The sequence below is a fragment of the Mirounga angustirostris genome, unplaced genomic scaffold, assembly GCF_029215605.1.
Source record: "Mirounga angustirostris isolate CCGP_5_RB_7025 unplaced genomic scaffold, mMirAng1.0.hap1 SCAF_15, whole genome shotgun sequence".
NCBI lineage: Eukaryota > Metazoa > Chordata > Mammalia > Carnivora > Phocidae > Mirounga > Mirounga angustirostris.
This window is the reverse complement of record NW_026991723.1, coordinates 81,059,128-81,083,270: the sequence shown is the minus strand read 5'-3', so window position 1 is coordinate 81,083,270 and position 24,143 is coordinate 81,059,128. Positions and strand designations below refer to the sequence as shown.

Here is a 24,143-nt window from a genome sequence, read left to right as displayed (position 1 = left end):
AGCAAACACACATGCACTTCCACATCTGTGCGTGTAGCCACGCAGACTTATCCCCAGGGACATGTCCGTGTGAGGACGGGTGGACGTGTGCACGTGCACAGGACAGATGACCAGAAGCAGGCTTTCCCAGAAGGCAGAAGCGCCACTGGGGACAACGTCTACCCCTTCCAGTCCATTCCCTCATTGCAGCCAGATTGAACAGGAGTCTTCAGACGTGTGGAAGGCCAGAGTTGAGCCTGTCACCCCCCCCAGGACGGGCTCCAGTACAGCAGGAAAGCCACGGGGATGGGCTTGGGCATGGCTGACCACCAGGTAGACCTAAGGCAGGGGTTGATACCAGGTCTGGATGTGCACTAGCCAGCCCTGGGCCACCTCCTCCAGAGAAGTTTCCTCCACTCGGCTCCTCCTCAGCCCAGTGACCGCGATCTCTGAGGCCCTCAGTGCCTTGCTTGTGGCACTTCCTGCTGAGAACCTTCCACCCTCCCCCTCCACGGTCCCTGCTAGTCACACTCTAGGAGACACCCACTCTTTCTGGAGGTTTCCCTAGGAAATCTCTTCTTGTACTCCCCAGTCTACCTTCACCTCTCTCCCCAACCCCCAGCACCCCACCCCCATCACCTCCACCTGGGTGTCCACCATAACCACTGTGTCCTACCCATGTGTGAGGCACTGTGCTCAGCTCCCAGAAGCCCTTCAAGAACTTCCCTCCCTCCCCCAGCACACACACACACACACACACACACACACAGCTCCATCAGCCCTTCCTGGGCAGGTGGGCCATCATGGCTTCAGGCAAGACATACATGGAGTCACCTGTAGGGCATGAGGAGCCCAGCAAGGCTGCCTCTCTTCTGAGACCAAGACTGATACTCCCCCCAACCTGTGCAGAATACTTCCTCTTGCCTCCTAGGTCTGAGCCAGGAGGCTCTCGGGGGTTGCTTGATCCAACCACCCATTTTACAGATGAGGAAACTGAGAGGAGAGGAAAGGAACTTGTCCATCAGCCACTAACCCAATAGGTCTAGAGCAAAGACACTCTCAGGTGTTCCCAAAATAGCCTTAAACTTCAATTCAGAAGCCCTGGCCATGCCCCATCCCTGTCAGAAGGCAGAAAGTCAGCAAGGGGGCTACAGGGCAGGAAAGGATAGGAGTCGGCTCTCCCTCCTGCATAGAGCGACCAGTTCTTCTCCCTGACCTCTGGAGCCTCCCGGCCAATGCCCAGCACAGGGCCCTGCCCTCCAGAGGAAACTGAAGGGGAACCTTTGTACCTTTCCAGGTAGCTTCTACTGGCCCCGGCTCTATTCTCCACTCTTCTCCACCCTGCCTTCTGTTCCAGTGGGCTGACCTGTGTGGCCCCCGCCAACCGAGCTTCTGGGCCCCCCAGCTTCCATGGGGTTAGGCCAGCGCAGGGGTGGCAGGGGGGAACTGGTGCAGAGATCAGGGGAGGGAGAGTCGCCCAGGCTGGCTGCCTCCCTCCCTCCTTCCACTGACAGTCCCAGCTACTATCAAGATGAGCCTGTCTCCTGAGCCCTGGCCCACCTCCCCTCCCTAAGCCTCAGTAGATCATCCCTGGTTGTCACTAGCTCTGGGGTCCTGCACTCCTCCTCATGATTCCCCACACCCGCCCACACCTCAAATCATCCTAGCCTAAGTCCCATCTGCTTCCTGTGGGACCCTGACTGATCCACCAGGCGGGATCCCAGCTGCCCAAGACCCAGCCCATCCTCCACGGAGGGGGAGGGACGGGGGCGGGCGGGGGAGGGGGCAGGCCAGGAAAGAAGCCGTGTGGTGCTCATGGTCCTCAGGGCAGGGTCCGGGCCGGATCGGGCTCTCTCCCCATCCGACACCCCAAATGGCTTTCCCAAGCCTGCCACAGGCTCAAAACACAAAGTTAACAATAACCTCGTGGATCACTGAGTTCTGAGCCAGCATCTCTCTACCTTCTCTTCATTACCATTTCCCCTGGAGGGGGTCTTTTTAGACATTTTTTCCCTAGGTCCCCCCCCATAAAACTTTAATACCACGTACCCAGTAACTTATCTTCATGACCTGTACATATATTGGGCTTCATACAAAGAAAGAGTGAGAATTTTTTTTGCACCCTCCCTTCCAAGAACCAATTTTTTTCGCCCACATGGAGCACTATCGCCCCCCCCGAGAAGGAAAGTTCTGGACCCATTCATATAGAATCCCCACATGGCAACTTGGACAGCTGTGGTGAGCTCCATTTTCCAGATGAGGAGACTGAGTTCTCAGAGGCAAAAATGACTTCCTCTAAAGTTCCGCCCGGTAGGAAGTAAGAGGGCATGCCGAAGCTCCTTAAACTGCCCCCCCAAACACACACTGAGGACCTCACAGAAGGCTGAGGGTGCCTGGAGCCTGGGGCAGGGGGAGGAACGCAAGGGGGGCACCAGGAGACGGATTCAACCTGGCCTCTGCTGTGTGACTCCAGGCCAGCTCCTGATTTATCAGCAATCCAATGGGTCAGGGGGTTAGAGCAGTGACTGTCTCAGTCCTCAACTACCAAAACAAAAGCAAAGACCAAAAAACAAACCCTCTTTATTTTACAGAGGCAAAGAATAGGGAAAGTTGACCCCCTCCCGGCCATCCTCATTCTGCCTGCAGGGATTTAGCCTGAGTCCTTGACAAAAACACAGAAGCCTATGTCCTTTGATTTAGCAGTGCTTTTTTTCTAATTTGGGGAAGCAGACACTGGGAGGCTCAGGCCCTGTGCTCCCCAAAGGTCTAAGCAACACAGCTGGGTAAGTGACCTAACACTGTGCAGCATCCCTGGCCTTGGAGCACCGATCCAAGAGTCTCCCCTCAGCTCAGACTCCTTCTGTGACCTCCACATGACCTCGGGGCTCCCAACCTGCAAAACCAGGCCACAGGATGAGCCGATCCTGGATCCCCTTTCCACCACAAGGTCAAAAGAGTCTCCATTTTTCCCAGGAACGCCAGGCTGTCTTCCCACTCTTGGAAGCCACAGCCAGAGAAATGCATTTTAACCTTGATGTGTTTGCAAAAAAATAAATAAAATAAAATCGGTTTCATTCAAATGCTGCTGGCTTGGTTGCCAGGGATACCACCTAATCATGAAGGATGACTGTTACGTGTTCCCATGGAAACACGGAGGCCTGAGAACATCCTGTAATTTCAGACAAGACACCAAATTTCAGTTGTCGGGTTGCACTGCCCAGATCTTAATGCTTAAAAACAGGGAAAGGCAGCAACCTCTAATATTGGTGTCAGGAGAAAAGAAGTCAGCACGAGTATAGAAAAAGGAGACAGGAGACAGGGGTGTATGTGTGTGCTGGACCTCAACGGTGACCAGGAAAACGCAAATTAAAACTACCAGATACCATCTCACACCGTTCAGATAGGCAAAAATAAAGAACAGTGACCCCGAATGTTGACAGGGATGTAGGGGACTCTTTCATCACTGCTGGTGGAGTAGAAGGGTCTGAAGAACAATTAGATCAGAGCTAGTGGAAACCGACACACACGCACGCGCTCTGGGACCAGAACGCCCTCCCCCCCACGTCCAGTCTAGAACGCTGCTTCATCCTTGCACATGGAGATCTGCACAAAGATGTCTCCTGCCACACTGTTTGTAGTAGCAAAATGTTGGGAGCAGCCTGGATGTCCACCAGTAGGGGAATGGGTGACCCCACCCCGGCACCCCGGGGCAATCATTTGGCAGAATACGATACAGCAAGGAAGAGGGTATGATTTCAGGGACTCTGTTCACATGGCACACAATGACACTAGGAAGGACCCGATTCTATAAGATCCACATGAAGCATACCCAGAAACAAGGCGTTGAGTGAAAAAAGTACGTTGCCCAAGGAAATGGGGTGCGATCCCCTTACACACATTTTTGTACCAATGTTCGTAACATGCGTAATAGCCAAAAACCAGAAATAATCAAAACGCCCTTCAATAGGTGAATGGTGAAAATGTGGTCCATCCACCACAGTGTGTGAGGCTGAATAATGCCCCCCAAAGAAGTCCACACTTCTTCCTAATTCCCAGCGCCTGTGAATTGTTACATTACACAGAGACTCTGTGGACAGGATCAAGGTTAAGGAGATGAAAGTATATCCTGCATTATCCAGGGGAAAACAGTCTTAAATGCAGAAGAGGAAGCAGAAGGATGCAATGATGGAAGAGGCAGGAGACATTCTAAGCATGAAAGGAATGATAGAAGAAGAGATCACAAACCAAGAAATGTGGGTGACTTCTATCTTGAAACTGGGAACACCCTTCCGCTGACAGCCAGCAAGAAAACGGGACCTCAGCCCTACAATCACATGGAACTGAGTTCAGCCCAGCCAATGAAGTGGATTTTTCCCTAGAGCCTTTCAAAAAGAACTCAACCCGCTAACACCTCAATTTTAGTCCTGCAAGCCCATGACCCATGGCAGACTTCCGACCTACAGAACTGTAAGATGGCAGATCTGTGTTGTTTGAGCTGCTACGTTTTTTTTAAGTTTATTTATTTTTCTTTTTAAGTACACTCTACACTCAACGTGGGGCTTGAACTCACGACTCCGAGATCAAGAGTCATATGCTCTTCTGACTGAGCCAATCAGGTAGCCCTAAGCTGTTAAATTTTCATTTGTTGTGGCAATAAAAGGAAACAACACACATACCATGAAATGCTACACAACAATGAAAAAAAGAATGCACTATTGATAGATTTCCACAAATTTCCACAACTGGGGTGGATCTCAAGGGCATTATGTGGGGGGGGGGGTAGTCAATATCAAAAGGCCACATAGAGTATGATTCCATTCATATGGCATCTTAAAGTGGCAAAGTCCTAGAGATGGAAAAGAGATTAGCAGTTGCCAGGGCTTGGGGATGGTGGGGGGCAGGCAGGTGGGTATAGCTATAAAGGGGCAGTGCGAGAGCTCTTCGTGGTGATACAATAGTCTTGTGTCTTGATTGTGGTGGTGGTTACACAAATGTACACATGTAATAAAAATGGCACAGAACTGGGGCGCCTGGGTGGCTCAGTCGGTTAAGTGTCCGACGCTTGGTTTCAGCTCAGGTCATGATCTCAGGGTCATGGGATCGATCCCCGCCTGGGCTCCATGCTCAGCACAGAGTCTGCTTGTCCCTCTCTCTCTCCATATACATAAAATAAATAAATAACATCTTTTTAAAAACGGCACACAATTATACATATACACGGTACCAGTTTGCAGAAAAGAGTGGATGAAAGCAGCCGCTGGCATCCAGAATCCAACCTGGCATTCACAGCCGTGCCATGTTATTGTCCTTTTGGACATAAAGAATCTTCTAGGGTACCAGCCTCAGACAAGTTCACCCAGATAAAGTGAGACAAAACAAGGCCATTTCATAATTTTGTCTAAGCAACAGACAAGAGCCAAGTCACTGTGCCACCCACAAAATACCAAACACCCTCCTACCTTGGCTACAATGACTGACTGCTTCTTCCTTACAACGACCGCTTTATCGTCATGCTTGTCTCCCCTCCCTGAAGATACATTTGGAGATACCCCATCATAAAATTGCCCCGCTTTCTGACAGCAGCCAACCTAGAGTGAACCCCACTTCCTTAGACATCCCCCAAAGCACTCCATCAAAGCCCAAATCCTATAGCAGGTTTTTTTCTACCATATTCGGACTGAGATGTCCTGTGGTTCCCAGTGGTGTATGTTCTCCCTCGCTGGTGTAACAAAAAATAAATCCAACTTGTCTAACTAGGCACGCTCCCAGGGGGTTTCTGGCTGGAGGGCATCGACGCTGGAGGATAATGTACTATAGTCATGTGAGACGTAACTATCAGGGGAAACCAAGTGAAGGGTACACGGAAGCCTCCCTGTACTCTTTTTGCAACTGCTTATATATCTGTGATGATTCCGAAATGGAAAGTCAATAAATTGCCTATTTGAAATACATGGAATCATATCTGTGTGTAAATAATTGAGATTTTCCATCCCAAGAAACTAACTGCAGAAATGTATTGGTATCCAGTGTTACCTAATAGAGAGAGGAGCTAGCGATCCAGAGGTAAGAGGCACAGAAATATGAACCTCACCGCACAGGCTTACCCTAGACTCTTTAGGCTGAAGTACATTTGTTGTCTGTGTGATTAAACTGATACGAGGTTTTACCTTCTGTTTGTGTGTGTGTGTGCACAAACTCGTATAGAAAAAAGGCATAAACCGTTCTCAAAACATTATCATCAGAGGTTCTCTCTGAAGAAGGGGATGGGCTATGGGTGGAAACAGATGACTGCATCATTAACTGAATGAAGAATAATTCAGACTTCCAAAAACTAACAGTAAAATTAAAACATAAAAAGTGGTATGATGATTCAGCACGAATTGGGCCCCCCTGAACACATAGGAAAGGAAGAGAAAAACACAACCAGAAAACAAAACCAATAAATCAGAAACAGCGGTCCAAATGACCAGACAGCTACAGAGAGTGGCTCAGGAAGAGTCCAAAAAGTGGACCTAGGAACAAACCAGTGGGTGAGGGAATACGGCTCCCCATCCTGGAGTGCCAAAAGACTGGTCCCCACCCCCCCACCCCCCTCCACGGGAGTGGCCAGGTAAACAGCAGGAAGAGCCAAAGGTAAAATCACCATGGCAACAGGCCATGGAATCTTCACATTGTTAGAACTTTCCAGACGCAGCAGTCCAACTATGATGGCTCTGTGTCTATCTTTGTGTGCGTTAATGAAGCACATCCGCACTGTTATTATCTGCTTGTAACAGTGAGCTAAATAAAGAGTGAGTTTGCCAAAATATTGCACTGATAAGTTGGTAGGTCGCCCGCCTCCCCCTGCGCACTTTTTCCAGTTCAGTTTTTGGTCACCTGTCTTTGGGAGAAGGAGGACAGGTGTTCCTCAGAGATTACTAAGCCTTAGCCACCTGCAGTAGGCAGAAAAATGGGCCCCAGAGAGCCCACGTCTCGATCCCTAGAACCTCTGAATATGTCACCTGTGTGGTAAAAAGGGACTCTGCGGACGAGATTAAGTCAAGAATCCTGAGATGGGGAGTTTACCTTGGACTACCTGGTGGGCCTGATGTAATCCCAAGCAGAAGGAGACAGGAGGAGTGTCAGAGAAGGCAGAGCTGGTGCCGTGGTGAAGGGAGCAAGGGGGGGTGGGGGGCACGGGTCAAAGACTTCTAGAACCTGGCAAAGGCCAGGAGACTGACTCTCCCCCAGAGCCTCTAAGAGGAATACTGTCCTGCCGACACCTTGATTCTAGCGCCCAGGGACACTGCTTTCAGACTTCCGACCTCCAGAACTGTAAGATAATAAATCTGTGTTGTGTTAAGACACTGAATTTATGGTCATCTGTTACAGTAGCAACAGGAAACCAATACAGCCACTGATAAAAGCACAGCTTACTCTAATTACATTAAAGTGAAGATAGAGGGATAGGCCATCAGATCGTTGGCCGATTTAGGACAGCGGACACTCAAGGTCTCCCATCTCTCGCTTACAGCTGCTTTAAAAAAGGAGACGAGCTTCCTTCTAGAGAGACAATATTCTTCACCATATATAATGTAAGCCTCTTTCTTTCTCCACAATGCACTTGTTATCAAACGACACACGTGATAACCACGAGAGTATAACGTACGTTTGCTGGTTATTTTGCAATATAACTTAGAGATGTTTTCACATCTGTGCCTGGAGAACATTTCATCTTTTCGTACTCAGCACTCTGTGTATTTATCCTCAGTATAGATACTATTTACATCAATCATACGTCTCTAGGGTATATAAGTCCTAATGATAGCACTCCAGAGGGAACCATGATTATCCAAACCTAAATATTCTGATGTATTATTAGATTCATCCTATTTTTTCATTTCATTCAGAAAATATAAGCTATTTCTTTTTTCTCCAAAATTCAACCTCAGAACCTAATGTTCTGCACTTCTGTTTAAAAACTGTATTATTAAATTAGTACATGGCTATATAACAGCCTTCATTTTTTTCCTCAACAAATTAAAATGGGCATAAAGCTTTAAGTGTGTATATACTGATTTTTACATATAACTTGAAAACTCCCTTTACCTTTCTGTACTCGACAACTTGGAATTCAAATTCTAAATGATCTCCCAGCTTCTAACTTAATGGTTTAATGCTAAAGCAAACTGAATTTCAGTTCTTTGTGTAATTTTTAGCCTGCGAAACAGCTGACCCCCTAGATTGTATATCATACCCTATAAGGGACATGAAGCTGTAATTTGGAAAAACAACAGAGCGATCATTTATGTTCTAGAACAGACCATCTGTGACCGCCCTAGGAACTTGGGGGGAAAGGGGACCAATGGAGACATGAAGCTCCTGCTACCTGTTGTGCAGAAACCTTTGTCTCTGACCCTGGGGTCTCCTATATTCTGCCCATGAAACTACCAGTTTAGGCTCTTAGTTTGCAAGTAGGGTAACATTGCCACCCTGCATGGTAATTAACAAAGAGCATCAAAACTACTCAGGAATACATTTAATAAAAGAGGTACAAGACTGGGGCGCCTGGGTGGCTCAGTAGATTAAGCGACTGTCTTTGGCTCAGGTCATGATCCCGGGGTCCTGGGATCGAGCCCCGCTTTGGACTCTCTGCTCAGCAAGAGCCTGCTTCTCCCCCTCCCTCTGCCTGCCGCTCTGCCTACTTGTGGTCTCTCTCTCTGTCTCTCTGTCAAATAAATAAATAAAATCTTTTTAAAAAAAAAAAGAGGTACAAGACTAATAGCTAAAAATATATCACTGAGAGACTTTGTAAAAAATCTAAATAAATGAAGAGATACACCATGTTCAAGGATTGGGAAGACTCCGTGTTGTTAAGATGGATTTCTCCCAAACCCATCTACAGATTCAATGTGATCCCAATCAAAATCCTAGCAGGCTTTCTGAAGACAATGACAAGCTCAATTGTAAATTTAGGTGGCAAAGCAAAGGACCGAGAAGAGCCAAACAATCTGGAGTAAGAAGAAACAGGTTGGGAGACTTACATTACTTGGTTTCAAGGCATAGTTTATAGTCTCGAAACAGAGCTAAAGTAATCAAGACAGCATGGTATTAGCATTAGGACACAGATCAATGGAAGAAAAGAGCATGCAGAAACAGACCACACATAGATGGTCAATTGATTTTTGGAAAAAAGGTGCAAAGGTAAATTGATGGTGTGAAAGATAGTTTTTTCAACAAATAGCACTAGAACTGGATATCTGTATGTAATAAAAATGGACCATCAGGAAATGTAGAGAAACAGATCTGGGGATGGTGACTGTGCGGGTGTGGGGAAGGGAAGGAGTCCTAAAGCCATGGAACTGTGATAACCCATTGTCTTTCAAGTGGAATTGGGATCAGAATTCAAGTTGTTGTTAAGTTCAGGACGTTGTTCAGAGTCAGGGGAGGGTACCCACGGTTCCTGGGGGTGGCCACATCTGCTGAGAGAGGGGCACGTCCAGGGCACCCATCCCCACCCACCCAGAGCATTTGGTGGGGGGCACAGCAACTCTCCAGAGGGGCCATGGAGGGGTCAGGCTGCTGGCACTCAGGAGGTGGAGGGAAGAGCCAAGGAGATGCGTTGTTCTCACTTAGATCCCGGGAGGGGCCTCTCTGAAAGCAGAGTGCGGGGGTCTGCTCCCTGGCCCCTGGCTGGCCTCAGCAGCCGTCCAAGTGAAGTCCTGCAAACTTCCCAGCATCTGTAGACACTGTAGCCAGCTCTTCCTGAGGCCCTCTCCTCGAGCCCCTTCACAATTGCCTTGACAATTCATGCTTCCTATTCCTCACCCTGACGTGCACCTAACTTTCAAAGAATTCCCAGCCTTCCAGAAAACTCTGGATTCCTTGGTCACTCCAAGGACTCATGAACTGGCCTGAAGACTCCTCATGTCCCCAAGTCTCTTTCTTCCTTTGCTTTTCTGGGGATTTCTAGGAACTTGGGTCTGCGGCGTTTCTATTCCCGAGTTTCCCCCTGCGGCCCTTTGCTCCTACCCCAGGGCCCACAGAGGGCTGCCATTTTTTCTGGGCTGCCGGAGTTCGGGAAAGGGAGGGGGTCCCAGGTGTGGGCATGTGTGCAGTTTCTCCACATCCATCTCTTCTTTGAAACAATGCCATAGTACACATTTTGAAGCCTTTGCAAATGTAGGAAAAACATAAAAGCACAGTTGCGCAGGACGCACCCTGTCTTCAGGAGGCTGGCTCTCCCTGGGGAGAGGACAGGGCTCTTTAGCCATACCCCATGGGTAGGCAAATTTTTCCCATAAAGGGCCAGAGAGCAAATATTTTAGGCTTCTCTCGACTACTCAACTTCTGCCAAAGTGGCCCAAAAACAGCCACAGACAATATGTACTTTGAAAAAGCATGGCTGTGTTCCAGTGAACTTTACTTATGGACATGGAGATGTGAATTTCATAGAATGTTCACATTATAAAACATCATTCCTCTTTTGACTTTTGTCTCAACCACTGAAAAAAGCTATTCCTCGCGCCCAGGTCATACAGAAACAGGTGGCCGGCTGGGTTTGGCCTATGGCCTGTATTTTGTTGGCCCCTGCTGTACCCGAATCATTTTATTTCTAGGAAAAAAAAGAGAAAAAGAAAAGAGAAGGAAGGAGAAGCAATAGGACCATGTTACCATTTGTTAATCTGAGAAGTGAGTACATGGGTGTCTGCAATTTTTTCCCCATACTTCCTATATTTTCAAATATTTTAATTTTTTAATTTTTTTTAAAGATTTTATTTATTTATTTGACAGAGAGAGACACAGCGAGAGAGGGAACACAAGCAGGGGGAGTGGGAGAGGGAGAAACAGGCTCGCCGCTGAGCAGGGAGCCCAAAGCCAGGCTCGATCCCAGGACCCTGGGACCATGAACTGAGCCGAAGGCAGATGCTTAACAACTGAGCCACCCAGGGGCCCCTCAAATATTTTAGAATTTTTTAAAAAATTCAAGAATGGGGGGGCCCCTGGGTGGCTCAGTCGGTTAAGCGTCTGCCTTCGACTCAGGTCATGATCCCAGTATCCTGGGATCGAGCCCCGCTTTGGGCTCCCTGCTCCGCCGGGAGTCTGCTTCTCCCTCTGCCTCTCCCCCCACCTCTGGCTTGTGCTCTCTCTCTCTCTTGCTCACTCTCTTTCTCTCAAACAAATGAGTAAAAATCTTTAAAAAAAAAAGTCAAGAACAGGAAAAAACCTGGAAGTAACCCCCAAATGCTCCCCCCCAGATGCTTATCACTGGGTGCTGGGATTAAAGATGATTTTTTACTTTCTTCTCTTCTAATATGGATATTTATTGCTTTTGTAATCCTGGGAGTTGGGTGAGGAGGAGAAACACCAATATAAACATTATTTTTTTTTTAAGGAGGAGATGGAGGGGGTTAGCCCATAACTGGTGGTCTCCCCTGGGGACCATTGATAACTCAGGAACTGCTTCCATAACATCTCTAGGAGGGGCTTCCCAGGCCCCCAGCCCCAGCGCTGTCTGTCGGGGCAGGACAGGGAGCTATAGCCTGGGTCCTCTGAAGCTCAGGGCGCCATCCCAGGACAACTCAGAGGCTGCTACTGCTGGGGGAGGGTGGTTGGAGCAGGTCCCTAGACACTAGTGGGTCTGTGACTGCAGAGACAGTTCACGGGAAACCCAAGCTTCTCTCGGGCCTCCACCCCCACCGAACTTCTCCAGCTGTCCCGTTCTGCACACCACACTCCATCCCCCAACCTCTACCCCTGCCCCGTCTGCAGCATTAAGAGCCAGAGCAGGCTTGTCAGCCATGTCCACAGCTCTGCTGGCTTCCAACCCACTCCAAGGGCTCCCACTCGCCTAGATCTTTCCAAAGGCTGTATGCCGCCTCCCTCTTGCTGGACCTCTCTCTCCTGAGTGCCAGGCTCCCATCACCTTGGAATTTCAGGAACCCATTCCATTTTCATACATAAAAACAACATGGTAGCATAATATGGAAATGGGCAACGATAGGACCTCTGACCTCTTGTCTTGCCAAATACAACATTAAAACAATTATCACCATCCTGCATCTCATCAAAGGAATGTTCTAACCCCCAAAAGAGTCCAAAAACCATCACCTCAGAATAAAGAAAAGCAACAAAGATGGATTACACTGAAATGGATGTTGTGGGCAACTCACTGCATTGGCCTTACTTTTCGTATTTTGCTGTCGGTCAGGGAGTAAATGTGGGCAGTCTGTCCAGCACTGGTCCTCAGATGGGGATGGCATCCCCTGTACCACCTCCTCCAACCTTGTCAGCTTCTCTCAACTTGCCCTCTGCTTCCCCGGACCCCACACCTACTGGCCTCCCCCAGGATTCTCCAGGAAGCAGGAATGACCTCCTTGCTGGGCCTCCAAAACTTGCATCACATCTGAGTCTTTTGGGATACCACCTCCCCCATTCCCCCAAACTGGTCCAGTCCTTCTCCCCTTCTCCCAGCTCAGACCCATTGCCTCCTCCTTCTGGACAGCCAACACCATCACCTCTGTTTGCAGACACCCACTCTCCCCCCACCCCCTCCCTGTACCGCACCAATCTAGCCTGCCGGCTGCTAAAAATCATATTCCCAAATCACAGCTCTGGTAAGCAAAGTGAGGGTTAAACATCCTGGACTCTGCCCCTCAGGAGCTGGGTAAAGCTGAGCAAGTACTTAACCCGTCCGCAGACTCAGTTTTTCTCATCTGCAAAATGAAGCAGATCAGAGTAACTGGGAGAATGAGGATTTAATAAAATGATGCATTTAAAGGGCTTAGCAGAGCCCCTGGCACGCTGGAAGTCATTGTTATAATTACCATTATTTTCAGAATCTTTCCTTCGACTCCCTGTGGCTAGCTAGGGGGAGTGCCAACCTCTTGGCTCACCGTTCAAGGCCCTAACTAACCTCCTGGTCACGTCATCTGCTGACCGATTCCAGCAGACCTTCCCCCAGGCTCAGCTCCCTGAGGGTGGAGACTGGCTCTCTCCTCCACGGCAGCCCCTGGCACAGGGTTTGCAAACAGGAGGCGGCTCATTAAAGCTCTGCTGCTCTGAACAAGTACAAGTGACATTTGCAGCAGCCTCTGGGGGAAGAGATGCCAAGGAACCATCTGGGATGGTTCCGATCCCCATAGGCATCACATTTTGTTTCTAGATCAGCCCTAATAAAGGTGCAATTAACCCCTCAGGCTTTGGATGAACAGATAATGACAATTCACCCAGCTTATAATAATACTCTATGCTGTGTCACACCTCTAGAAGCTAGAAGGGCTTCTGAGCCCAGAGACATTTAGTCACTTGTCTGAGATCACACAGCATTTATGATGCAGTCAGGACTCCGGCCCTGGCCACACTCCTGAGCCAAACCCGGTCCCCAGAACAGAAGTATAAATGGATAGGAAACTATTTTTTCCTAAGCTTCTCCCTAACCAATGTATTGGTTTCCAATCTCCACAAACCCCCCACCCCAAGAGGGACAGCAAGAAGGAGCACCATCTCCGGCTGCCCGGCGGCTCCTCTGGCCCCTCTCCTTCCCCTCCCCTCTGCTCCCTCATCGACAGGGGCTAAGGGGGAGGGGACAGAACCTCACAGCCCCACAGTTTCCTCCCCATCCTCCCTGCACTCTGCCTTTTTCATCTCATAGCCGTGTCAACTCATCACCTCTAAGGGCCAAGAAAAAAGAAAGAACATGGCCCAGATGCAGGAAGTGCTCTCCTGCCTGTCAGGGAGACAAGAAGAGGGAAAGAAAAGCTAACAAAGCTTCTAAAAGCAAAATCCCCAAACCACCTCTCGGGCACCCAGCAGCTGTCAAAGTCAACACAGGAACCCGGCAAAGGGGGGGGATCCCATCCCAAATGCACCCCAGGCAGCTGTGGAGTCGGGGATTCATAGGCCAAGCGCGGCTGCCTTTCCAAGGGCGTCATGGGGAGTCCTCGGCAGGCTCGCCTTTTCCGCTCATGTACAGGTGGGTCTGTCTAGACTGCAGAACCAAGCCGGTCTTTTCTGAGTACCGAGGCTCCTGGGCTGCTTTTTTTTTTTTTTTTTTTTTCTCATTCTCATTATTTGGAGGGCTATTGAGATTCCCCTCGATTCCTTATTTATGCAGTCAGAGGAAATCACAGCACAGAGAGCCGCTTCCAAACTCAAGGCCACGTGGGCCAACTTCAGATGGATAATTAAATATTGAACAAACGCTGAAATGCCTCTGCTGGATCGGGATGGCTAAAAATAACCACCCTGCCACTCCATGCCATAACCACCCTGCCACTCGGCGTGGCATCTCGCCTGCTCATTCTCAAATCCCTCCTCCCAGCAACTGTCAAACACAGCCTTGGTGGGGGGGTGTGCTGGGGGGCTGTGGGGGCTGGGGACTGACTGCCCAAATTCCCACTCAACACAAAACAAAACTTCAGCTCCTGGCGAGCTCCGAATGTTCCTGACCAGGAAATACTCTCCCTTTCCTGACATTTAAACCAAACGGCCTCAAGAGGAAGGTGCTGGAGAAGTTATCACAGCTGTTGCTTTTCCTTTTAAAAACAGTCAAAAGGCTTCATGTCATTTCTAAGCAAAACGCGTATGGGATGTGAGCGCGTCGGCAACGGGTTACACAAGAGCTCAACCCCATCCCGTCCCCCAGGAAGACCCAACGAGGAGCCCAGCTGCCTCAGTTTCCCTCTCTGCGCTACCCTTGGGAAAAGCAACAAACACAACCAACATGGAAATAGAATGCCAGAGTCAGAATTCCGGACCTGGGTCTCTCATTAACTCCTTTCCATAACCTTGAGCGAGTGGCCTTGGCTCTGCAGGTCTCGGTTTCCCCCGCTGTCCAGGGGAACAGTTAGCCCGGGTGCTGGAGGTGCAAGAGGCCCCGCCAACCCGGGGCCCAGCAGCGGCTGAGCAAAGCAGCCTCCGGCCCCTCATCCCACCAGGTTTCCGTAAGCACAGACTGCAGCGGGGCAGAGACTGGGCAGCAGACCTGACCTGCTGAGCTCAAGAGGGCATTCCCGTGTCCTCCGCATCCCACCAACTCCAGAAAAGAGGAAGCACTGGGCTCCTGGGCCCGGTTCTGAGTGTAAGTGGGCTTTGGAGTCTAGTGGCCTCGTTTTGGACCTTGCCTCGTTCAGCCAATTAGTTTACCAAGCTCAGTTTCCTAATCCGGCAAAGGGAAGTGATAATAAGGACCCCTACCTCCTTAGGAGGGTGGAGGGGTCGAAATAAGATATGACATGATCAGGCAAAGCTCTTGGCACCGGGCCTGACACACATTCAGCCATTATCTTCCTTGTTATTGAAGGTGAAGCCAGGAACACAAAGGCTAAGAGACTGACATTCCGGTAGATTAACTGGGACCTCTGGCCTCCCTCAAGGACCTAGATAGCTCTGGGGAGTGGGCCTCAAGCTGTCTGCCTGTCTTCAGGGACCTCATACAAGGGGACCCTGAACCCTTAGCACAAAGAGCCTTGGTGAAGAGACAGGGCTGAGGCTGTTTGACCTGTGACCATCCCAGGGAAAGCACATGGTTGGCAGAACACAAATGAGAGCAGGATACAGGGGTGGGGGTGGGGGTGATACTGGACCTAGGGGATCACCTGAATGGTCCCAGGCAGGCAGACGAGCCAATCGGGAAGACTGACCCCCCACAGATGCCAACAGAATCATTCCCCTGCCTCCCTCCCAAGTTATGGCCAGGATTTGGGGAGATGATGGCCAAGAACACTTGGTAGAGTCATTGACTGTGAAAATCAGATAGGAGGAGGAGGCCTTATCAAAGCCAAGGCCTGACCTCAGAAAGATCTGCCTGCCCACAGAATAGCAAGGTGGTGCATTTATCAGCTCAGGATCTGGAGTCTTGCAGAACTGGGCTCCAGCATTTCTGAGCTGTGTGATGCTGGACGAGGCTCCCACTCTTTGGGCTGCGGCTTCCTCCCCCATAAAATGAGGACAACACCAGTATCCATCTCCCAAGGTTGTAATGAGCATTAAATGAGATAAGGCAAGTACAAAATTAAGTTCACTGTTGGGCACTGAGAAAGCACTCAACAAACAAAAGCCATTTTAACTTTATTACAGGCCATGAAAGGGAGTGAGCCTCCCAGCTCCTGGGGTATGTAAGGACCAGGAGGGCCTGCAGAAGCTGGGGTTAAGCCCCAAAGGAGGGATTGTGTCTCAGCAGGAACAAATGAAGAGATGAGGCAGGAAAGGATAAATGTACAATTTCAGAGGTTGCAACCAAGTTGGGGGCAGAGAGTTGGGCCTTGGGCTCTTGGGGGTACATTTGAAGATGGGGGCAAGGGGACAAAAGATACAACCAGCCCCCACCCTCAGGGGCTTGCCAGCCCACAGGGCATCTCGGCAAGTCTCAGTGAAGCCAGGGTCCATATGGAGTGGTCCCAGCCCCTGTCCTTCCCTATGGGGGCACACAGGCCCTTCCCTAGCCATCACTCCCAACTGGGAAGCAGCTGTGACAAACCAGCACCCTCCCGAACCATGTCATCATCTTCCTGGGGGCCAGCAGCCCTGGGTTCCACACCTAGTTCTAGGAAGGTCCTTCTGCGCCTCAGTGTCCTCATCTTGACCAGGGATTGGATCACTCAGCTGCCACGTCTAAGCACCGGGAGGGGACTATCCCCTCAGGAGGTCAGCCCCAGTCTTCCTGGGTACCACCACCACTCTTGTCTGCATTCCTCCAAGTGTGCTGGGGTGTTCCTGGGAAACCCTTCCAGAGGGCTCCTCAGACAGACTCCAGCACACCCTGAAAGGAAAGGGGCCTGGGGATAGGGGAGAGGGATCACACAGCCACCAAAATATAGGGCCATACAATGGGGCTATGTATGGATGTGGAGGAGGAACCATCTCAGGAGAATATATCCACCAAGTCCCCAGCGTGCAGGCGGGTTAGGGTTAGCACCTGAAAAAACTCGGGTGAAAACAGAACGAAAAGAATCAGAGCCTCTGATGAGTATGCGTATGGGCATTCCAGGTCTCCTGACCTGTCAGGCAGCAGAGCATAAGTCCTGCTTGACAGAGGGGGAACCTGAGGCCCTGGGAGGGGCCCAGAGTCACACAACCAGCTCATTGCTGAGCTGGGAGCAGAACCTGTCTCCCACTAACCATGGCTCTGTACCCCCAAAAGGGCTCTGTGCCTCCGTGAACCTCAACAAGTCAGCCTCCTCAACCATCTGGGGGCTTGGGGAGGGCTGGCAGCATGTGCCATTAATCTCCATGTGCCCCCAGTGCCCAGGCTGGAGCCCAGCACATAGTAGGTGCTCAAGACATGTTTGCTAGTTGGGTAAATGGGCCAGACCTTATCTGGAGTGAGGGGAAAACCTGTATTTCCTCCCAGCAGCCCTGGGGGGACAGATAAGTCAGACAGACAGACAAAACTTTTCTTGACCTGGGGTAGGGGGAGGTGGGAAGGCACCTTGGCTGGTGACACTCTACTGGGGACAGGCCCCCCTCATATCCATGGACCATACCTAGCCTTCAAGTGGACTTAGGGTCACAAAGCTCAATGTGAAATGGCCAGATGACCCTTGCCATCTAAAGGTCACTGTCTCCACCCTGCTTCTGGTCATTGTCAATGGCAGGTCTCACTCTGCCTATTCCTCGGATGGGGAGATCGGGGCCCCGAGAAGGAAGAGCCCTGCTTAGTGCCCCGCTTTGCTCAAAGCCCGGGGGAGTGAGGCGGGACTGTGGACACTGTCCATCACTTGCAGCCCTGGGCAAGGACCAAGTCCTGCTCTCAAGTCCACAGGGAGCCCCCTGCCACCACTCCAGGGGACTGTGGGGGCAATGGACAGGGGGCTTCCTCAGAGGTGGCAGCCTGGCCACAGCCCTCTCCAAGGCCCGGCCGGCTGTGCACCTGCCTCCAGCCAACTCTTCCCTGCACTCTTCTGTTTCTGGACAAACACACTCCCCCAGAGTTCTCAGTCACTGTCCTTCCTCGCTAGTGACAGAGGCCAGAATGGGTGTGGAGCAAGGGGCGTGGGTGATCGGGGCTGGGGTGCTAGATACCACCCCCTCTTCTGGGGTCTGATGTCAGCACTATGGGACCAAGCCCCCACGCAGATGGGGAGACTGTGCCGCCTGAGGTCAGCAGGGACCCGCCCAAGGCCACAGGGTGGTTCCCCCCACGTGAGTTGCCACCTAGGTTGGGGCACTGGCCTCAGGAAGAGGGGTGGCCCTGGGGGCAGAGGCCAGGATCTGGGGATTTAGTGGAGAGGGAGATCAGTGGCTGCTCTAGGCGGGCAAGGGGCCCCCAGCCTCCACCTTTCACCCTGCCAGGCAGCTCTCATCCCCATGCATGACTCCCCATCACTCAAGGCCCTCTCTCCAGCCCAAACTACTGCTCCCCACTATCCCCCCTCCCAAGCCCTTCCCCTCCTCCACCCCAGGATGAACTCTCTCTACAACGCCCAAGACATTTTCCTTCTCCCTGTTTTTCCAGACTGTTCCTCTGCCCAGAGTAAGAACACCAACAGCTCCTGCTCAACTCTGGCCCAAGTGCCAGACAACACAGGCTTCTAGCTTTCTGTGCACTTGCTCTCACCCGTAAAGGACCCTGCCGTCACTACACCTGTCACTACACCCATTTACCAGACTAGGCCAAAGCGAGGTAACTGGCCCAAGGACAGTTCTGTGCAGAGCTGGGGCTTGAACACACATCTGACTCAACCACTCCCTCTGCTGTCCACATGTCACTTCCTCTGCGAAGCTCTCCCTGATTTCCCCAGATGTAACTTCAGTGACAGTCTCCTCCCCACTCGCTGCAGGCTTTGAGCTCCTTCAAGGCTGCGACACAAAGCAGGGGCTCCTGCACAGGAGGGGCCTGGAAGCTGGGGCACAGGTGACCGCTGGACACATTGTCTCCTGCCCAGTCAGCTGAGCAGGAGGGGGACTTCCGTTTCTCTCTGAGCATCTGCAGTCAGGAACAGAAGGGCACGGAGGTGCAGAGCAGGTCATGCAGGGCATCTGCAAGGAGAGGGGAGGGGTGGAGGCCTCAGGGTGTCCTGAGCATTACTGGGCATTTGTACAACTCCCATTTCTCAAAGCATGAACCCATTTCCTCACTGAGTCCTACCAGTCCTGCTAGCCCCTTTTTACAGCTCAAGAAACTGAGGCTCAGAAAAGAGAAGTGGCTTGCCCAAAGTCTCAGTGCTCAAACCCAGATCTCTAGTCTCTCAGGCTAAGCATGGAATGGGGCGGCGGTGGGGGGGGGGGGGGGGTAGCCAGAGGCCACTTCAAGGAAGACAAGGGGAGGTGGACCCCAGGCCTCGAGAGACTCTTGAGGACTGAACTTGCAGCAACACCTGTGCACACTTCCAGTCTCAGCTTGAACCCATCCAGGCATGGGGAACTCACTACTTCAGGAACTCACTCCTTCCTGAGGAAGCCTTGTACATTGTTATTCAGCCCTGACTGTGGAAAAAATCTTCCCCATTCTGGGGAAAAGCAAATGAACGCGTACTGTCTGATTTACCCTCAAGCTGACGATAAAACTGAGGTTCAGCAGCAACACCACAGGGCCCGAGCCACAAAACCAGCACCCGGGAGGGTGGGGATTTGACCTCAGGTCTGCCGGATCCCAAGCACGGATCTGCTCAAACCGCTGCCCGATCAAGCTCAGCACCGGACCAGCCTTCCCGTTTCCCAAGAGAACCAACTCGGCCCCGGTCCCGCTGGGCGCTACCAACCACCCTCCTCCCTCTCACCCACCACCCACCACCCACCACCCACCGGCACTTCAGCGGTCCTGAGCCCCTTGACAGGGACCCTGGCCTCCCCAGGACCCCTTCTGGCTTCCTCCTTCCAGGAGCCCCCTCCCTAAACTCCATCCCACCCAACCTCGGAAGGAAGGCCTGGCCCCCACCGGGCCCAAAAGGCAGCCTCCTGGATCACATGTGCTTCCAACTGAGGATCCTGTTACTGGAAAAAAGAAAATGCTGCTCCCATTTCCCCTCCTCCCTGTCTTGCCTCCGGGCTTGAAAGAGAGAAATTTTTCAAAGGAGGTGGGCCCATCATCCACTCGGAGGGGTCCCAGGCAGATCTTGGCTTTGGAGCCAAGGACTCCTGGGACAGGACCCTCTGAAGTCCAGCCACCTGTCCCTCCACCCAAGAGGTGGGGAAGCCTGTTAAGTCCCTGGGGAGAGAAGGTATGTGGGGGCGCTGAGACGGGCCCCCCACCCTAAGCTGGGAGGCCAGGGCCCTGAAGGCAAAGTGAGGAAAAGCCAAGATCCACTCAGGATTACTTCATTGCCAGGCTGCTGAGTAAACTGAGGCACAGGGGAATAGGAGGTGGCATCTGAGAAGCGAAGAAAGACAACCCCGAATTGCCATCTCCCCTTTCCCTGCGCAAGGCCCAAGCGGAGACTAGAGCTTCGGATTCCCCAGGACGCTGGCGGAGGAGGGAGAAGCTGCGGGGATGGGGATCAAGCCGACACAGTAACGGGCAGCCAGAAAGGGCGATGGGGGGCGGGGGGGGGGGGGCGCGACCCGGCTAAACAGACTGAAAGATCCAGGGTCCCTGGCATTTCCTGGCATCAGGTGGCGAGGTGGCAGCAGGGGGAGCCCAGGGGTCAGGGGTCGGGGTGGCGCCTACCCCTGGCGGGCCGGGTCCGGCTGCGGGAGCGGCTCCTCTGTCGCTGCAGCCGGGGCCGCCGCAGCAGCCGGTAGTAGTAGGAGGGCCTCCCGGTGCTCTTCCTGGCGCTGCCGCCCGCGGACATGCTGCCGCCCGCCGGGCACCGGGCAGGGCCTGGGCGCGCTCACACGGGCCCCATCGCCCGCTCCGGCGCGCCCGGCGGGCGCCCCTGCCTTCTCCCGCGCGCTGGAGCGGGCGCCGCCGAGGCCACGGCTGCCCCACAAAGTCGCTCAAACTCCTCCTCCCGCCCCCGCCCTCCCCGAGCAGCCGGCCCCGCCGCGGGGGCCTGGGACCGGGAGGCCGGGCTGGCACCGGCCCGGAAAGTCAGTGCGGGAGAAATCCCGGCCTGGAGTCGGCGGGGCGAGGCGGCCCGGAGCGCCCCGGGACCCCAGGCAGGTCCCCAGGAGGGTCACCGTCCGCATCCCTCGCGCCCCAGAGCCGTGGCCCGACCTCGGGACGCACGGGGCGCTCCAGCCGGCCCGCGGGTGTAGACGGTGCACACCCGCGTGCGCGCGATCGCAGGCACCAGACAGGGTGCACGACAGGCGGCCAGGCGGCCAGGCGGGGACCGCGCTGCGAAACCGGTCACCTTTGCAGGGTCCGAATGAGATGGACACCGCAGGGCGCGTTTCTGCCCCAAGCTCACTGGACTGAGTATGGATCCGCAAACACACCGCCTGGCGAGCTCCCGGCCCTGGCCGCCTAACGGGGCTGAAAAGACTTCCCTTTCACGCAGAAAACTTGCCTCTTCTCTACATTTTTAAAAATTGTTCCGTTTGATACACATACTTTTTGTATATCATTACGATTGCAGTGTATATCTCAAGCGCACAAACAGGAGAGAGAGGTAATGAGCACCTGTGTATCTGGCAGGCTTTGCCAAATCTGAACATTTTGCGGGGCATGATCTAGACCACTCCCCAAATAGAACATCACAGATGCGGTGGGGTCTTCCTCCCCCTGGGCGTTCACAGCAGTTCTGGCAAGCCTGGAGAAGAATCCCAACCCTCGAGGAGATGGAGGCGAGAGGTGCCAACTCTCTCTATTGCCTCCTGCTGAAAGACTTCTCTGAGTCACTCCCCAGCTCAAGAACTCTTCATGGCTCCCCAAGTCCAGACAACCTTCCTTGGTATTTGGGGTTCCAACCATCTGGCCCCAACCATTCTCCAGCCTCACCTACTATTCCCTTCCTTCTTACTCTTCCTTGTGCTACTCCCAGAAGGGTCTGCCCTGCCAAAGGCCATCCTTCTAGGGCCCAAATTCTACAGCCTTCCCCGACCATCCTGGCCCTTGCTTGTCTCTCTCTCTCTCTCTCTCTCTCTCTCTCTCTCTCTCTCTCCTCCTACTTGCCCCCAGAGCAGCATTTATCTTGTAAATTATGCAGACAACCACCTGCCTGAGCTTTATTCTCTCAAGTATAGAAGGGTAAACTGAGGCCCTGACAGGGAGGGCTGACTGGCCTCAGTCACACAGAAAAACGGCAGAGGCAAGTGGTCTTAGCCTGGGGCTCTCAACACGCAGTTTTAGGGGTGTGCTTGAGGGAGAGTCATCCGTGGGTGCTGGAGACAGTCTGGAAGTTCTCCGGAACAGAAAGGTGGGGCCCTGATGGGGGCGGGGCAGTCTCGGCAGAAATCCAGGCCACGTTTTGCACCTCACAAAGAGCCCCCCCTCCCTGGCTCCCTCAGCCAGGGGGGAGGGCCCCCAGGTCAGGAGAGCCTGGATCACAGCTGGAAGCCAGGCGCCTTCCCAGGACCAGGGGGGAGGGGCAGGAGGGGTATGCTCCTCCAAACCCAATCTAGGTTGTCCGAAGACCCCCGCTGGCCCCTCTCTCCAGAGTGCCGGCCAGTCCCTGGGACAGATGGTAAACCACGGTGCCTGGAAGGACACCGTTAACCTCCTTTGGGTTAAGCACTGCTCTAGCTCATTCTCAATAGCAAACACTGCGCAGGAGCGTCCCTTGCCAGAGCAGAGGCCCCAGAGAAAAGCTGTATGCATCCTCCTCTGGCCTCTTGCAGTCACCTACCCACACCTTGGCACTTCCAGAAAGAATGACCTCTGCAGCCAGGTCCACCAGTTTTGGTGGGTGGAAGGCTCCCAGGAAGTCCAGCTCAGGGTGGGGGCATCGGTCCTGTACCCAGAGCCTGGAGTTCATCAGGCCCAGTTTCCTTCCCAAAGCAGGAAGGCCCTGATCAACCAGGGTCTGGCCTCCCCTTGAGAGGACGAGAGGTTCCCTGCCAATAGACTATCAGTGGCTGAGACAAGTGGTCTTGACCTGGCATCCCCACCTAGCAGATTTAGTTGTCTGTGTGTAGAGGGAGGGGGGAAGTAGCCAGGAGCTCCGGACGTCGTCAGTAAGCACAGCTGGGCTCCAAAGATCAGGCAGAGTCTCTCGGCTTATGCTTGGGCTTCTCAAGTTCTCCGTGCCTCAGTTTCCCCGCCTACAAGGAGAAGCTATGGGCCCCCAACTTATCTACCTTGTGGAGGGAAGAGGGTCTGCTATTGAAGAGGAAGAAGCTTCTGCATTCCTGGCCTTGGGATGGGGTGGACATTGCCAACCACGCAAGCTGAACATCTCCACAGGCCTCGGGAGGGTCGGGAGTAGCGACCAGTTGAGTACTGTGTAGGCAGGGGGCAGAGCAGGACCTAGGAGACAAGGGGCCTGGGCTCCCTGCCCCTCCTCCTGTCCCAGGACCCCCAGGGCGGCAGGCAGGCAGACAAAGGCTGCTCCCTGCACACCCCAGCAGAGCATCTGGAATCAATCCCGCTGTGGAGCAAGCCACCCACCCCCTTTCACTGCCCCTGCGGCCTCCTCCCTTTAAACAGGAGCAGTCCCCTTTCTGGAGGCCACCCAGCCTAGAGGAGGGGCATTTGAAAACACCCTCCCCACCACCATTTCCTGCAATATTCCCCCTCCAAGGGGAAGCCCTCTGTGATTGCCCTGGCCAGCATGGGCTTCCCAGGCCCTGCTGATCTGTGAGCTGGGGCCCCACAGAGCTGGCCGTCTGTCGGTGGTCTGTTCTCCACTGCTCTCTGGACTCCAGAGGGGCTCCTGAATAGGCCCAGCTCCCACCTCTCAACCTGCTGCTTTGGGTCGGGGTCAAGCCTGCCGCCTCCACACTCCTGAGCCTCCAAATCACCCTAGTACATTAAACACAGATATTTCTGGGTTCCCCCGAGACACTTGATTCCGTGGTTCCAGATGGGGCCTGGGAATCTACATGTTTAGTAAGTGCAGACACAGGGACAGGGGCCAGCTAAATCAGATCTGACCCCCCACGTGCCCTTAAAGCCTCCAAAAGTGAGCTCACAGAGTAATGAAAAGGACCAAGCTTTGTCACAAAGCAGCCACCTCCCCTTGCACCCCTGCCCACTCCAGACCCTTACCTATCTGCTCCCCAAAGTCTCCCCGCTCATTCCCACTCTGCCTTTGCCCTGCTGGTCAGATGGCTGCCATGAAGCTCTTCCTTCTGCATCTGGTGAACTCCTCCTTACCCCTCAGGGGCCAGCTGAAACGTCACCTCATTAAAGCAGTCTGAGC

The 24,143-nt window shown here is 52.8% G+C and overlaps 1 protein-coding gene across 8 annotated transcripts in view; it reads right to left on the bottom strand.

Annotated features, from left to right (window-relative positions):
- Nucleotides 1-24,143, bottom strand: part of DAB2IP (DAB2 interacting protein) — a 187,918-nt gene that overhangs the window by 103,763 nt on the left and 60,012 nt on the right. The window contains exons 1-2 of one of the 8 annotated variants that reach the window (XM_054509400.2): nucleotides 20,567-20,704; nucleotides 18,565-18,939 (exon numbers count right to left, since the gene is read on the bottom strand). The exons of 6 other annotated variants lie outside the window; for them this stretch is intronic. Coding sequence is in view for 1 of the 2 variants with exons in the window: in XM_045883064.3 (XP_045739020.1) it covers nucleotides 20,567-20,690 (124 nt within the window). In the remaining variant the exon portion in view is untranslated. Of the gene's footprint in view, nucleotides 1-18,564; nucleotides 18,940-20,566; nucleotides 20,833-24,143 lie in introns of those variants that run through there. One more of the 8 variants, XM_045883064.3, reaches the window with a different exon arrangement.